At 46.6% G+C, this 16,962-nt stretch overlaps 1 protein-coding gene and 1 non-coding gene across 2 annotated transcripts; one reads left to right on the top strand and one right to left on the bottom strand.

The window, feature by feature from the left end:
* Positions 1–3,477: 3,477 nt before the first annotated feature.
* GLRX5 (glutaredoxin 5) lies at positions 3,478–14,812 on the bottom strand. The gene is made up of 2 exons (XM_032405873.1): positions 14,439–14,812; positions 3,478–5,108 (listed from the first exon to the last, which is right to left on the bottom strand). The coding sequence occupies exons 1-2, from the start codon at positions 14,731–14,733 to the stop codon at positions 4,930–4,932; spliced, it is 474 nt and encodes a 157-aa protein (XP_032261764.1). The 5' UTR covers positions 14,734–14,812; the 3' UTR covers positions 3,478–4,929.
* Positions 14,813–16,005: 1,193 nt separating this feature from the next.
* Positions 16,006–16,279, top strand: LOC116633434. Its single transcript, XR_004299712.1, has one exon.
* Positions 16,280–16,962: the final 683 nt, after the last annotated feature.

Genomic DNA, 16,962 nt, shown 5'->3' with positions numbered 1-16,962 from the left:
CATTTTTCAGATGAACCCTAAGGGCATGTAGGCAGATCTAAGGAAAAGCCAAAAAAAGGGCAAAATTATGTTAAAGTACCGACTACACGTCAGAAATGAAGGTGAAGAAGAGTCGTGCAGTCCTGTGTGTGCCCCACGCCTGGTGCTCATCCAGCAACCATGTGATTTGTCAATGATATTCTCTCCAGAGGCTAAGGTCACAACCTTGGCCCCTCGCCTCCTTACCGCAGCTCAGGGGAGACCTTGAGCCTTCCTTCCAGTGGCCACACTTCCATTTGCAAAACAAGGTCACTTGTCGGAGCCCCAGCCTCGTCTAGGGGTCTACGGAAACTCTTAATTTAGAGCTGACACCAAGGTATTGATGGGATGCAGGGCAGAATTCAGGTCATAAAAAACCTTTTTGTGAGAACCATCTGCTTTTCTTTCTCTGGAGCCCTGGGCTCTGTGGCGGGCTAGGAGCAGTCCTCTAACCCGACGGGGCTGTCTCCAGTAAATCAGGGGTGGGGTTCCCACTGTCCTTTCTTCTGGATCCCAAAGCCTCTGGGGGAGGGATGGTGGCAGGAACCCAGAAGGTCAGTCCTACCTACGTCCGTCTGTTTTCAGAGCTTCTTCAAGAGGCACTCAAGCAGACTAAGTACACAGAACAAGCCTCTAGAACAGCTCTGGGGAATGAGCCCTCCCTCCTTCCTTGTCACTCCTGGTCTGCTCATGAAAAACTGCATTCTTCCTTACATTTGCCACTGGGAAAACGCAATTCCAACAGACGTCCTGCTTCAGGCCCCAGAGATGAATGAAGGCCTCTGGGGATCCAAAGGCACCTGGTGACAGGTCAGGCTTTCTGCCCAGGAGCCACTGTAAGGTTCACCTCCAGCTCCGCCTCCGCAGTCTCAGGAAGGACAAACGCGGAGTCGTGTAAAAAGATACTGTAGGGGCCCCTGGGTGGCTCCGGCAGTTAAGTGACCGACTCTTCATTTCGGCTCAGGTCGTGATCTCAGGGTTGTGAGACTGAGCCCCGAGTCGGCGCGTTGGGCTCCGTGCTCAGCTGCAAGTCTGCTTCTCAGCCACGGGCTCTCCCTCCTCCTCCACCTGCTCACACTCTAATAAATAAATAAATCTTAATTTAAGAAAAAACACAAAGATACTGCATATTGGAAGAATATCTGCTGTGATTCCAGTTATTCCTTTTGTAAAGACCTTATTTTTTATTTTCACGTGCCAAATCTTTTTTTTTCTTTAAATTCCAGCATAGTTAACACAGTGTCATATTAGTTTCGGGTGTACAATATAGTGATTCAGCACTTCCATAGATTCCTCAGTGCTCCTCAAGAAGTGTGCTCTTCATCCCCTTCACCTATTTCACCCATCGCCCACCCTCTTCCTCTCTGGCAACCATCTGTTTGTTCTCTATAGTTCAGAGTCTGGTTTGCTGTGTGGTCTTTCCGGTTTGTCTCCCCGCAACCCCCCCCACCCCGCCTTTCTTTTTTTTTTTTTAAAGAGAGGACATGGAGTTTTGTATGCTTATTGTCTTTTAGATCATAGGAACTTGAATCTGTCTAAAGATTTTATTTGTCAGAGAGAGGGAGAGTGCGTGCTCACAAGCAGGGGGAGTGGCAGGCAGAGGGAGAAGCAGGCTCCCTGCTGAGCAAGGAGCCCGACGTGGGACTTGATCCCAGGACCCTGGGACCATGACCTGAGCCGAAGGCAGATGATTAACCGACTGAGGCACCCAGGCATTCCACGCCCCCCCCCACCCCGCTTTGTTTCTTAAATTCTACATATTAGTGAGATCATATGGTATTTGTCTCAAGTTCCATGTATTAATGAGATCATATGGTTTTTGTCTTTCTCTTATTTCACTTAGCATTATGCTCTCTAGATTCATCCATGTTGTTGTAAGTGGCAAGATTTCATTCTTTTTTAAGACTGAGTAATACTCCGGGGCACCTGGGTGGCTCAGTCGTTAAGCGTCTGCCTTCGGCTCAGGTCATGATCCCAGGGTCCTGGGATCGAGCCCCGCATCGGGCTCCCTGCTCGGCGGGAAGCCTGCTTCTCTCTCTCCCACTCCCCCTGCTTGTGTTCCCTCTCTCACTGTGTCTCTCTCTGTCAAATAAATAAATAAAAAATCTTTAAAAAAAAAAAAAAAGACTGAGTAATACTCCATTGTATATATACCACATCTTTATCCATTCATCTATCAATGGACACTTGGGCTGCTTCCATAGTTTGGCTTTCGGAAATAATGCTGCCATAAACACAGAGGTACATATATTCTTTCAAATTAGTGTTTTTGTATACTTTGGGTAAATACCCAGTGTTATGATTATCATAGGGTAGTTCTATCTTTAACTAGAGAAACCTCCACAGTTTTCCACAGTGGCCACACCAGTTTGCATTCCCACCAACAGTGCAAGAGGGTTCCTTTTTTTTTACACACCCTCACCAACATTTGTTCTTTCTTGTGTTGTTGATTTTAGCCATTCTGACAGATGTGAGGTGATGGATCATTGTAGTTTTGATTTGCATTTCCCTGATGTTGAGTGATGTTGAGCATCTTTTCATGTGTCTGTTGGTCATCTGGATGTCTTCTTTGGAAACATGTCTGTTCATGTCTTCTACCCACTTTTTAATTGGATTGTTTGTTTTTTGGGTGTTGAGTTGTAGCAGTTCTTTATGTATTTTGAATACTAACCCTTTATCAGACACGTCATTTGCAAATATCTTCTCCTCCCATTCAGTAGGTTGCCTTTTAGTTTTGTTGTTTCCTTTGCTGTGCAGAATCTGATGTAGTCCCAAGTTTATTTTTGCTTTTATTTCCCTTGCCTCAGGAGACGTATCTAGAAAGATATTGCTAAGGCCGATGTCAGAGAAATTATTGCCTGTGCTCTCTTCTAGGATTTTTATGGTTTCAGGTCTCGTATTTAGATACTTAATCCATTTTGAGTTTATTTTTGTGTATGATGACAGGAAGTGGTCCAATTTCATTCTTCTGCATGTAGCTGTCCAGCTTTCCCAACACTATTTGTTGAAGAGACTTTTTCCCATTGCATATTCTTTCCTGTTTTCTTGAAGATTGACCATATCATCGTAGGCTTATTTCTGGCTTTTCTATTCTGTTTCATTGATCTATAAGGCTATTTTTATGCCAGCACCATATTGTTGATTACTACAGCTTTGTAATATAACTTGAAATCTGGAATTGTAATACCTCCGGTTTTTTTCTTTTTCAAGATTGCTTTGGCTATTTGGGGTCTTCTGTGGTTCCATACAACTTTTTAGGATTGTTTGTTCTAATTCTCTGAAAAATGCTATTGGTACTTTGATAGGGATTGCATTAAATCTACAGATTGCTTTGGGTAGCATGGACATTTTAACAATATTTATTCTGATAGGGATTGCATTAAATCTATAGATTGCTTTGGGTAGCATGGACATTTTAACAATATTTGTTCTTCCAACCCGTAAGCATGGGATGTCTTTCCATTTGTTTGTGGTGTCTTCAATTTCTTTCATCCATGTCTTAAGAGTTTTCAGAGTACAAATCTTTCACCTACCTGCTTAAGTGTTACTCCTAGGTACTTTATTATTTTTGGTGCAAGTGTAAATGGGACAGTGTTCTTCTCTTTCTGCGGCTAGAAATGCAATGGATTTTATATCCTGCAACCTTGCTGAATTCCTTTATCAGTTCTAGTAGTTTTTTGGTGGTATCTTTAGGGTTTTCGCTATACAGTATCATGTAAAGACTGTATTTTTTAAGAAAGAAAATGCTGAGTGGATTCCCTTCTTTGGAGGCCTACCAGTGACTTCTCCCTAGCTGATGGCAGTGCAGTTTGCCGAGCAGCAGACTCCCGAGGTGGGCGAGCAGGGCCACTTCACTTCTGGGCATGACACCCAGGCCTCCAACTGCACCGTCAACACCACTCAGCATTTGCAACGCTTACCTCCCCTCGAGAATTAGACCATAGCTTGATAGCTATTTTTATGTCAAATTTAACTGAGTATGAGAATCACTCTTAATTTCCAAAAAGAGGTCACAGGCACTCAACATCCTTAGACTGCTACAGACTGAAGGTCTGTGTCCTCTCAACATTCCTATGTTGACACCTAACCCCTAGAGTGGTGGTTTGGGGGTGGGGGTGGGGGCCTCTGGTAGGCGAGTAGATGAGGGTAGGGTCCTTGTGAGTGGGATTTGTGCCTTTCCAAGAGCGAGCCCAGACAGCTTCCTCATGAGGACACAGGGAGAAGAGGCTGCCTATGAACCAGGCAGGCACAGCCCTCGCCAGAGACCTAATCTGCTGGAGCCCTGAGCTTAGACTTCCAGCTTCCAGAACTTTAAGAAATGAACACGTGTGGACTATAGGCGGGCCAGTCCGTGGTATTGTGTGACAGCACCCCGAGCAGACTGAGGCACAGACTTTCTCCCATTCAGAACTAACAACTCACGCACGGAATCCCTGGGTTGGCAGTTTATTGTAAAAAACAACGCCCCAGTTCCCACATCTTCTTCCTCGGCCATCATTTTTCTTAACAGAAGCAGCTATGACAAATCGGGGGTGGGGGGTGGGGGGGATATATTATCTTTGCCAACTGACACATTTGCAGAGGATTCATGATAAGGATGATTCAAAAGCTCCTGGTTGTACTCCTGAATCAGGCGAAGAGCAAATGACAATATAAGAACAGATTTTGTTTACAACAATATCATAATACAACGTTGAATCATTACAGTGCAGTGGTTATAATTAAGTTCACAATCGAATATGCGCAGCCCAAACCCCAGACACACTACAATCACCCAACTGCTTACAAACGGGAGGGATTGGTGCAAGCAGCTGCCACGTGAGGAGCAAAAATCAGAATCGGTACGGCTTTGCTGGCAGCGGGGCTCGGCGCCGACAGCCCCCTACTACTCGGGGAGGCCCCGGGCCGCCCTCACTTTGAGTCTTGGTCTTTCTTTTCATCCAAGAGGGCCGAGCGGATCCCCAGCTTTTTCAGTTCCTCCACCAGGTCCCCATTCTGGTGCATCTGCAGCAGAATGTCACAGCCCCCCACGAACTCGCCGTTGAGGTACACCTGCGGGATGGTGGGCCAGTTGGAATAGTCTTTAATGCCTGCAGGGAAAGAACATTTAGGTGTCATTTAAATGCTCAGAGCTGAACTTTTCGTGACAAAATCTGTTTTCTACCCGCTCCTAGCACAACACCCAGTGTCCCTCCCCTGTGTCCCCCCATCCTTGGGGAACCACGGGTCTGCCACAGAGTAGGGGGGCTTTAGAGTCAACTGGATCACTGTGTAAACGCTACCTTTTCTGAATACCAACTGTGAGGCCTCCCACAAGTCACTCAACTGCCCACCTGTTTCCACCCCCACCTCCCGAGGTTCTCCTGAGTACCGGGGAGGTGAGGCCCTGCAACGACAGCTGTCAGACCGTCAACAGGGACCGATGGCAGACAACCCGACTGGTGGAAGTACGTCACGCCAGAGGTACAAAGCCATAGTCTCCCTTCATCTGCCAGACATGGATTCCGTGAAACAAAACTTAAATGCTAAGACTTCATTTTCAAATGGACTACTTAACATGGGTCCATCACAGTATGTCTGCCAGATGAGGCAGGCCTCACCTCAGGCTTTTCGTGCCTGGCTGGGTTGGTGAACAGCACCAAGATGTTGAGTCACTGGGTTTTATTTTTAATAATCCTCTTACCCAGAGGACAATCTCTTTCCTATGGCAGACTGCAGCCCTCACCCTATTCAGCCCCACGGGTGGGCTCTCCGTGGGGCAGGCTGATTTGGCTTAGACAGAACTTGCAGGGACTGAGTCAAAGCAAGGAAAGGCCCAAAGCTCGGTTAAGGCCCATGTCCTGGGCCAGGTGCAGGGCCACGGGGTGAGAGAGACCCCCTCCCTGTTCTCAAGAGCTCACAGCAACCAACCAGCATGCATGTGATTGGTCCTGTGTGCGAATCGTTCTGAGGACACACAGAGATGAGGTGCCTCCTAGGACAGGGCAGCCACATGATTGTTCTGTTCAGTTCTGGACCATGGGGCTGATGGTCTTAACAAAACAGTGGGAAGAAAATGTGGTTTCAATCTTAAGACAAAATATTACTCTTTCCTCACATTCTTCCACACCATTCCACCTCCTTTCTACAGATGAGAGACACTTTTAAAAATATATCCATCCATAAAACATCTGTGTTGGTCCTATTAAAAACAGAGGATGATCAAAATCATGACATATGACAATTAATCACTATAGATCATAGTTGCTATTTTTATACTTCTACAGATAGGAAGGTATTTTTAAGTGGCCAAAATAAGCAGACAAAATAAAGCAGAAAAGTCAACAGATTCTTCAAACAAAATACAATACTATGCAAATTAAAAATGGCTCAAGTGGTGGTTTTCATGTAAACAAACTAAAAATACAAAAACTGGTCCTTGATACCCTATCACTTATTATCAAACATTTATTTTCTAAATAAAATCACCAATGACTCATAGGACTCAATCACAAGTCCTAAGATGCAATGTGTTTTTCTCTTTTAAAAGTCACTACCTTCTAAAAAAATAATGACTTTGTTCTAAACCAGAACACTAGAGAAGGCCCCCCCCAAAAGAGGGCTTTATCTTTCTCCTCCAGACTTCCCCTATGGAGAAAGGGTTACAATATCGTAGGCCCCAAAAAGCATACTTTTTAACTTTTTTTTTTTTGAGGTGTAACTGACATATGACATTATATTATTCCAGGTCTATAACATAATGATTTGATATTTGCATATATTACAAAATGATCACTACAGTAAGCCTAGTCACCATCCATCACCATACGCAGTGACAAAGGTTTCTTCTTGTGATGAGAACTTTTGAGATCTATTTTCTTAAAAACTTTCAAATATGCAATACAGTATTATTAACTATAGTCACCATGCTGTACATTACAACCCCAGAAAAGCACACTTCTAAGCCACTTTGGATGTCTTAAAAAAAAAAAAAATCAGCTAGAGGTATGGGGGTTACTAATAAAGGGAAAATTCCATTAACCATCAGAATATCTTTATAGTACCAAATATCTAGATATATTAGAATATCTTGATCAAGTTTTTCATCCTGAATCCTGATATTTGGTGTTACATAGATGACTCAGCATTTAAGTTTTATATATATATATATTTAAAAGCTCTATCCTCAAGTAAGTTTATCAGAACTTATTCCACAACAAAGCCAGTTATAAATCTTTTTGACTGAGAGTGGGGGTGGCAATTAAGGCATGTTTAAAGTAAATATGAATTTCTTTTAATTCTTTGAAACTTTCTCAAAGCATGAACCATTTATGTGCATGGTTTTATATCTGGGTCTTTTTCAATTAGTAATACATTGCGTTAAGCCTTCCAAGACAATGAATATCTATGGATTCTTTCAGTGAGTGCCTCCAATTTTTGAAACACACCAAATATGAAAATAAATTTGCCATCTGAGGTTCACCCCAAACGACACACATCCAATCCTACCAAGTAGTTTTTTTAAATAAAATCTTTGCAAAGCAGAAGAATATGTTGCTCTCGTCAACCACGTTTACAGTACCACACTCAGTCAAAGCTTCAGGCTCGTCTCGTTCATTAAGCTTCACCTTGCTACAGGTCATATGTCCAGACTGGAGGGAAGAGGATGTGCGCCGCCAGGATCCACTGTTACCATTAAAACTACCAAACAAGTGGGCTTTCCAACCATCCTGAACATCTGACACATACAGGCACAAGCAGGGGAGACAGACTCCTTCCAGACCCTGGGGCCAGGCTCTCTTGCCGAATAACTTGTAACAAGAACTCAGGAGAACCGGCCTCAAAGCCCATGATGGCACTGTGACAGTGGCCATGGTGCCTACTGGCTGATAAGTTTATCAAACTTAAACTTAACCTGCTTCTTCGGTTTTAGGGTAACAAGCTTCACAGGCAGCTGGTATCAAGGCAAAGACCTTTGGCCTCGTCAAAAAAAATACTGGTTTCCATTTTTTAAAAGTCCGATGACAGGTTTAAATATTTAAAGACATAGCCAAGTGATTCCTACAGCATGAAGCAAGTAACTTCCAATAATAAAAGACCACTGTTCATAAGTTGAAAATGAAAATGAATCCTGTCAATTCACATATAATTGTTTAGACACGGCTAATTTCTCTCACTTTTTAATTTTCAAAAACTGCAACATACAGCGATAGTTCTTACAAATTTCACTCCGAATAATTCAGAATCAGAGAGAGAAACTCTTAAAAATTAGGGAATCATATCCAAAAATGGATTTTAATGGTAATCATATTTTACAGATGACAGATGACAATGATTCAATTTGGAACAAAAAACATTGACTGCTAAGTTATATAACAGGGTAATAAGAGGAATTGGGAGTAAGAAAGGAGGCAGTCTTTATAAAATCAGTCTACAGATACCTACTGCCCCACCAAAAAAATGAATATTCCAAAGCATCAAACCAGAGTGGGGGAGGTATTAGAAAGTTCCCTTCCAAAACTTTCAAAAGAGACTTTTCAAAATTCATCACATTTCAGAACATTAGACTTCGTTCCCAGTTTGGACAACAAATTATAGGGGCACCATAATTATAGTTTTCTTTTTTTCTTGGTAGATTTTCACCATAGGAGGAGCTTCCCATTCTGATGCAGATTAATTCTGCCTTGGGCAAGTCACTTCCCCTCCTCTAGCTTCCCAGCAAAGAGAATGACGTCAGTACCACAGGAGATCATCGGAGCTGAGAGCAAGGGAAGGGGCCAGTGACAGAGTGAACAGGGCACCCGCTTAGGGTCAGCCGGCTTTGGCTTGCCAGCTTGTTAATGCAGCATCAGATAAATCTGCTAATCTCTTAGCCTCAGTTTCCCTACCCTTGAAGTGGGAATAACTATACGCCTCATGGATTTAATACGAAGATGAAATGAGTGAAGGGATTAAACTCCCACAGTTCCAGGTACAAGGTGGATATTCTCTCCACCACGATGTCCCCTACACCACCCTTCAGTCATGCTTCTCTGAGAAATACACGCAATGGGGAGGAATAAAGGAAAAATACCAATCATGTATGCCGTGCAGCATGAAAATACTCATTTGCTGAGCTAAGGGTTACTCAATTTCATACTCTTTTAAGTATTTTACATACACAACCTCACTTAACCTTTGCAAAAATCCTACAGGGAGTGCATAATTATCTCTATTTTACAGATGAAGAAACCAAGGCTCAGGGAGGGTATTTGACCAAAGTCACAGTGCTGGCAAATGGTGGAGCCTGGATTTCCATCCAGGTTTCTGGGAGTCCAAAGGCCAGGTTCTAGACCGGCAGAGGTGGCCTCTGGCTTGTGGCTGGCATGTCACCCCTGCCCATGATACACTCGCACTGCATGTGTATCCACAACACGTGGGACTGCTTCACACCTTTAACACAAATGGAATTGTGCCATAGTTACCTTTTTTGCAATTTATTTCATGACTAAACATTGTATTCTTTGAGATACAGTCACATGGAATCCATCTAGATCTAGTTCGTTTTGGCCACAACTTCGTTTTCCACCACATGACCACACTACAGTTTGTTTATCCAGCCTGATAATAGACCAAGATCCTCTCTTGCCAATTTTTCATTATTACAAGCAATGCGTCATGAATACCCTTATATCTGTCTTCTAACTCAAATACAGGGGGTCTTCCTCTGGAGAAAGGGGTGGCAAACTATGGCCATTGGGCCGTATGTGGTCCACTTCCTGTTTTCGTAAATAAAGTTTTATTGGGACTCGGCCACACCCATCCATTTACGTACCTTCTGACTACTTCCATGCCACAACAGCAGAGTGGGATCCACACAGACTGAAGTATCTACTCTCTGGCCTTTGACAAGGGAAGTCTGCCAACCCCCCCTCTAGACCGTATACCCAGGAGGAAAGCAGCTGGGTCTTCAGCTACGTTCACCTTCAACCCGACCCGGTACTGACAGTTCTCCTCCAAAGCGCTGGTACCCTTTTATGCTCTCATCTGCAGCATGTCACGCATCCACCACACCAGCCCAGAAACACCACCTGTTAATCTGACTTCTACCATTTGCCAGTGTCATGGACTTGGTTCTGTTGCCTTGAACTCCCTGATACTGAAAAGGCCGAGTATATTTTCAAATGCTTAATAAACACTCAGCAATAGGATAATGGCTATTCACTCAACAGACACTGCTTTTGACACAAGGAATACAATGGTGATCTGAACAGGCAGAAATTTAAGAGTGTTTATGTTTTTAAGAGCATGGAACAGAGTTTATGATATGACAAATAATAGTATTTACTTATTCATTATAACAATCATTGAGGGGCACCTGGATGGATCAGTCAGTTAAGCATCTGACTGGTTAAGTGTCTGACTCTTGGTTTCAGCTCAGGTCATGACCTCAGGGTCCTGGGATTGAGCCCCGTGTCAGGCTCTGCACTGGGTGACGAGCCTGCTTAGCATTCTCTCTCCCTCTGCCCCTCCCCCCCCATGTGCACATGTGCACTCGCTCTCTCTCAAAATAAATAAAATCTTTTAAAAAAAAATCATGGAGGGCGCCTGGGTGGCTCAGTTGGTTAAGCGACTGCCTTCGGCTCAGGTCATGATCCTGGAGTCCCTGGATCGAGTCCCGCATCGGGCTCCCTGCTCAGCGGGGAGTCTGCTTCTCTCTCTGACCCTCCCCCCTCTCATGCTCTCTCTCTCTCTATCTCATTCTCTCTCTCAAATAAATAAATAAAATCTTTAAAAAAAAAAAAATCATGGAAAGCTCGCTCTGCGTAAGCAATACACAAGGTACTCAGGCAGAGCCATAAGACATGTTCCCTGCTCTCGGGAGGGAAAATACTATGCCCAGATACGCATGATCTCAAATGCATTTTTTTAAAAAAACGATTAGAAGCTAGATCCAAATGTTAATAATGGTGGATATGGAATTCCAGGTAATTTCCCTTTTCTTTATTACCTTCAGTGTTTCCAAGTTTCTTCAATGAGCGTGTTACGTTTACAACAGAAAAATGAAAGAGATTCTTTGTTAGACCAGGATTAGGATATGCTGACATCTGTCTACTGGGACCCAGTCCCTCTGTGGCCACCTTCTGTGTGTCTTCCAGATCAACAGGAAAAAGAAAAGACCTGAGAAAGACCTCACAGTCATCTTTGTTCCCTGGGTCACAGGCTGAGACCTCTCTGCATCACACATCAGGGACAAGAAGCCAGCGTCTGCGGGTGTTCCTCGGGCTTCAGGCCCTTCGTAAAGCTCTGACACAAGAAAAAAGGAAAGGCAATTTTGCAGGAGCCCCTCTCCAGTTACAAGCAGTGACCTTGGGTCTGGGAAAGGTGCACAGATGTATCTGTGGCTACCAAAAGCAAGCATCGGACAGCCTGTCAGCTTCTCTCGGTAAAACTCAAGGGTGCAGAGAGCAAAGAGATGAAGAGTCGTCATGTTTTTATAAAGTCTTACCCTGACTAAACTAATCCCCGCTATGGGAACGTGCTCACACCACCCTGCCCCTGTCTGAAGGTTAATACTTGCAAGCATGTTTATTTTTGTAAGCCACCAAAGAGGTGTGTGTTATGTCCAATATATATGCAACATATTTATTGACCAAGATAATAATCTGGTATGAAACAAACTGGGAATGAAAATGATGAAACTCAACGCTCAAGCAATTTAAGGGCTAAATTCCTGCTGCTGTTGCTTAAACACCTGAACGTGAGACTGGAAACCAGACGCATGACACGCAAGACAGGAACCTAAGTGCTATGAGTAAACCTTCTTATTTCTGCTCCTATTTTCTTCTTATATTCCAGTATACCCCATGTCCAGTTATGTTAAACGGGAGAACATGGGGTGCCTGGGTGGCTCAGTCAGTTGACCAATTGCTCAGGTCACGATCTCAGGGTTGTAGGATCAAGCCCTGAGTCAGGCTCCTCACTCAGTGGGAGTCTACTTGAGAATTCTCTCTCTCCCTCTCTCTCTGCCCCCTCCCCACTGCTCTCTCTCTCTCTCTCTCTCAAATAAATAATAAATAAATCTTTAAAAAAGAAAAGACTGGTGTTGTGAGTTGAATTATGCCCCCTAAGAAGATATGTTCAGGTCCTAATTTCTCTTCCTCCCGCCCCTCCCCTCTGTGCTCGCTCTCTCTCTCTAAAATAAATAAATAAATCTTAAAAAAAAAATTAAGAATAAAAATAAGCAGAACAGAAACCACAAACCAAAGACCCTCAAAACCTTATACTAAGTAAGCTGTCAATGATGCGACTTTTTATTAACAGTCCTCCTAGCCATTTGCAGGGTACCTGTGGCAAGGTCCCCGCAGAAAGATTGCGGAGTAGTTTCCCCTATCTTATCTTTTCTTTTTAAATTTTTATTGTTATGTTAATCACCATACATTACATCATTAGTTTTTGATGTAGTGTTCCATGATTCATTGTTTGTGCACAACACCCAGTGCTCCATGCAGAACGTGCCCTCCTCAATATCCATCACCAGGCTAACCCATCCTCCCACCCCCCTCCCCTCTAGAACCCTCAGTTTGTTTTTCAGAGTCCATCGTCTCTCATGGTTCGTCTCCCCCTCCGATTTCCCCCCTTTCATTCTTCCCCTCCTGCTATCTTCTTTTTTTTTTTCTTAACATATATTGCATTATTTGTTTCAGAGGTACAGATCTGAGATTCAACAGTCTTACACAATTCACAGCGCTCACCATAGCACACACCCTCCCCACCGCTATCTTATCTTTGAAGCAGAGCAGCCTGCTGCTGGGTGAGGACTGCAGCTCCCCCCCTTGTACATGAAAAACACCCCAGGGCCTAGCGACACTCTAGATACCTGGTGCCTAGTGGCACTCGAGCAGGAGAACAACAAACAAGGATTAGGAACCTCATACAGGGCAATACCACACATAGCTGGTAATGTTAACCTGCCTTCCCTCCTCCTAGTTTCCACCCACCAAAACCCAAGAGTTTCCCAGGGATTAATCTGGGGAAAAAAATACTGACTCTGAGAACCACAGATTCCAAATGATAAAAAGCCTCCTACTGAGTGGTGCCTTCTGCGTTCCAGATGAAATGATGGGCACTTTCTAAAAAGTTTTACTTTCTCTATTTTTCCTCATAAAACTTTTGTCAAGTTTGGTTTCCTTATCTTCCTATTACCGAAAAGGAAAATGCAGTAATGTGACTTGTTTAAGGTTGCACAGTTGATTGGCTGCAGCCAGATTCCAGCCCCAAGCCTTTCCACCACACCAGCCTGTCTGGTCAAGGAGGGAGGACTAGGGCTGATCATTCCAACCGGAGAACAACAGTCCTAAGTACGTAATAACAAACTGTAGAATTCTAAATGTAGAGTAACGGGGAACCTGGTGCCTGGTGAAACTGTTTTTAGAACACTGTAACTAAAGAATAGCACTAGGCTCAGGGAGATGCCAGGACTCCGCCACTGGAGGTCTCTAACTGGAATGCAGGATACTAAGCCGCCCGCTAGGAGGTACACACACAGCCTCCCCATTTCTCCACCAACTCTGACCAAGGAAGGACGCTCGCCAAGCAGCAGGCCCTGTCCTCCTCCCCCACTGAGATACATGTAAGGTTTCTGGCATGGTGCTCAGCATAAAAGGTACTATTAGCTGTCAGGGCCCTCCCTCCTCCCCATGAGCCAACGACAAGCCACAGGACCTGCTGCATCTGGCCCCACACCCTGATTGGCCCCAGGTTCCTTGAGCTCCACCCTTGAGTTAGCTAAGGCCCGGGGGTCATTCCTCATCCCTCTCCCCACAAGCCTCTCCAAGCCCTAGCCCCCCCCAATCCCGCCCTGTCCTCGAGTATCTAAAAACAAAGTTCATGTCTTTTTCTTCAACACCAAGTGATCCCCACTAAGACCAGTCCAAAAGCTGTGTCCACCCCCTCTTCGTAGCAACAACAGAGGATGGTTCCTGACACCCCCAGCCCTGAGGCACCAGGCTAGTCTCTGACCCCACCAGCCTCTGACAAGGGCAACTTCGGCCCTCCCCCTACCATCAACAGCACCAGCTCCTTACCACGAGACAGGCCAACTCCCTCAACGTGTCCCCCAAAGTGCCTACCTTCTAGTGGTTCTTACCGTATCCCTCTTGGCCCCCCTTCCCCACCACTCTCCTCGGACCGAGCCTGAGCGATCTGGCCCCAAAAGGCCTCTCTCGGCTCAGCGTGGGGACCGGTGAACAGCTAGGACTTACCCAATGCCCAAGTCGGCAAGAGTACCAGATGCCCAGATCCTCAGGACCCACTTCAAGTCAATCATGCCCCCACCCGACCCCGAATACAGAGCAGTAGCCCGTGCCCCGACCCGCTCGAACCCCCCCAGAGCTTGCGCGGCTCACCCCAGCCCCGCCGAGCGGCCTCGGCCCGTCGCCCCCCACCCGGAGGGCCCTGACCTTGCCGGAGCTGGGGGTCGTCCAGCACGTTGTAGGCCGCGTAGTTGCGGACGCCGTGCAGCCGCAGGATCTGCACCACCGCGTTGCTGAAGCCGCACTGGGGCTGCTCCGGAGTCCCCTTGAGGAAGACCACCACCTTGTCCTTCTTCACCAGGGCGTCCAGTTGCTCCGCCGAGCCGCCCCCGCCGCCGCCCGAGCCCGCCGTCCGCACGCCTGGGCCCCGCAGACCGCCGCCGCCCGCACCGCGCCCCCAGCGGAGCAGAGCCGCCGCCGCCCGGCTCAGGGATCCGCTCATCCCGCACGCCCGCCGGACCCCTCGTCGGCCCGGGACCTCGGCTCGGCCCCCCACCCCCCCGCCCCGTAGCTCTTCCCCGGGCCCGCGGCAGCTCGGCCCGCCCCCGGAGGATCTCATTGGGCTGGCTCCGAACTTCTCCCCGTGATTGGACAACGCTAGCCTGCACTTACTCGATTCTACCAATCATGTGGCTCGTCCGGCCCCGACAGCTTGGAGGCGGTCCTTAAACTTAAGCCGCATCCTACAGCCTTACTATTGGCCGCTGGCAGTCGCTTTGTCAGTTGATTGGAGAGAGTGAATGTCCATCAGCGTCACGCTCCGATGCAAGGAGAGGCGAAACGAGGGGGAAGACGACTTCCCTCCGGAGGGTAGACGGGCCTGCTGGGATACTGCCGGATGACTGGGGAAGGGAGTGGGCGGGTTTCGGCGTTCCGCGGAACGCCGGGAAGGGGTCACTTCCAGGCGACGGTTCCAGTTCCGGTGTAGGCGGTGGTTGAGTTGCCGTGGCAACGCGGTAGCCGGGCGCCGAGTTCCTGCATCAGGGGTGGCGGCGGGGCTGGAGTCGGCCCGGGTCCGCCTTTCCCAGCCTAGGTGAGCGATCCCGGCGCCTCCGTAAGGCCGCGGCCGAAAGCGGCCGTTCGTGGCAGAGACGGGCCGGGGCCGGGCTCTCGCGACCGGGGCTCCCGTGTCAAGGCGGGGACCACGTGTCGGCCGTCCCTCGGCCCCGCCGCCCGCGTGGGAGCAGAGGCCCACACCCGGCCCCAGGGCTTCCGTCTCCAGCGCACGATTATTTCTCCAAAATAACTATTATTTAAAAAGTGTGTAAGGTTCCCTTGTGTGCGTGGTCCCCTCCGGGTTTGGGGCTTCGTGGACTTTGCAGCCCACTTAAGTCCTTTGGCCTATGGCCCAGGAAAGCTTTGTTGAATGGGGAGCTAAGAGGGAATTGGTTCGCTGGACAGACGTTCTCTGGGCTGCTGCTGCGTGCCGGACACGGTGCCAGCGCGGGATGTCCAGAGAGACTTGGTGCCCAAAGCTGGTAGTCAGCGGGGGAACTGAGAAGCAGGTACAAAGGAGGGCTCACTGCTTTCTCTGTTCTCCATTGTGTGCATTGCACCTTGACATGTATTCATTAGCTGGTTTATTGATTTCCCTCCCGGGCACTGGAATTAACTCGCTGCTGCATCCTCAGTACCTAGAGCAGTGCTTGGGACCGGGCAGGTGTGCCTGTTGGTGGAATGAACAGTTCCGGAAGATCGGGACTCGAGTGAAATCCATCTGTAGTCTTGGAGCCGCGCTGGGTTGGTGGTACCCTGGGGCACACCAGACTTGCAGAAAAAGCATACTCCAGAGGAAGCTGAGGCATGGCTGCTCAAGAGCCAGCGGTTCTATGTGCAATTTTCCTCTGATAGTCCTGGGTACTGTTGCCACGGTGATAACGACGGCGCCATGTCGTTATCTATCGACCAACAGTAAGAGAAGCTTTGCAGTCGAGATATTGTTTAACAGACGGAGTGGTTTCTGTTGGACACTAAGTACTGCTACAAATTACTTTTAAAAAACAAAAGCCTTAAGTATTTTAAAAATTGTTGCTGGAGGTGACGGGCTTCTGTTTCGGAGGTTCTCAAATTTAAAACCAGAAAATTAGTAGGGATGCTGTTAGCAAGTACTCTTGCAAGTAATCATTCAGCATGAAACTTGAACCTTAGTAAACTGAGAATAAATTCAAGATACTACTCAGAAGTGTTCCTCAGTGACCTATTTATTTCATCCTCATTGATGCTATGGCTGTGTGATAGTTTTCTAATGAGGGACCCAAAATTGATCAGCTCCTTACAGGATCCTTTTTTTTTTTTCTCCCCCAGATTCATGGATTCCAGGTAAATCAGAGGAACAGAAATATATAGGAAGTGTGGGGGTGCTGAGCCGAGGCGTTCCAGAAGACCTGCGTCTGGTGCACTTACATTAGAGAATAGATTATTTCCCAAATCACCTCATTTTCCCTCAGGCTTATGTTATAGTAACTTTGGGTTTGTTTGTTTGTTTGCTTGTTTGTTTGTTTTTAAATAAATGTTGGTAATTTGTTCCTGAAAATCTCCAGCTGTTCATTGCCTACTCTAAACTGTCTCATCTGTTTTTGTATTGACTGGAATAGAGAGAAGAGCTCACAGACTTATATTCTGAAGAGGCAGAGACGTGGGACAGTGACGGGGAGTAGTGTATCCCTTCCCT

The sequence above is a fragment of the Phoca vitulina genome, unplaced genomic scaffold, assembly GCF_004348235.1.
Source record: "Phoca vitulina isolate PV1807 unplaced genomic scaffold, GSC_HSeal_1.0 scaffold7, whole genome shotgun sequence".
NCBI lineage: Eukaryota > Metazoa > Chordata > Mammalia > Carnivora > Phocidae > Phoca > Phoca vitulina.
The sequence above is the reverse complement of the archived record's forward strand: the minus strand, read 5'-3'. Positions and strand labels throughout refer to the sequence as shown.

Excerpts from the sequence above, each read along its gene's own strand:
- GLRX5 (XM_032405873.1), bottom strand. The coding sequence starts at position 14,733 with ATGAGCGGATCCCTGAGCCGGGCGGCGGCGGCTCTGCTCCGCTGGGGG. Across the intron at positions 5,109-14,438 it reads CGACCCCCAGCTCCGGCAAG|GCATTAAAGACTATTCCAAC; the intron begins GTCAGGGCCCTC and ends CTTTCCCTGCAG.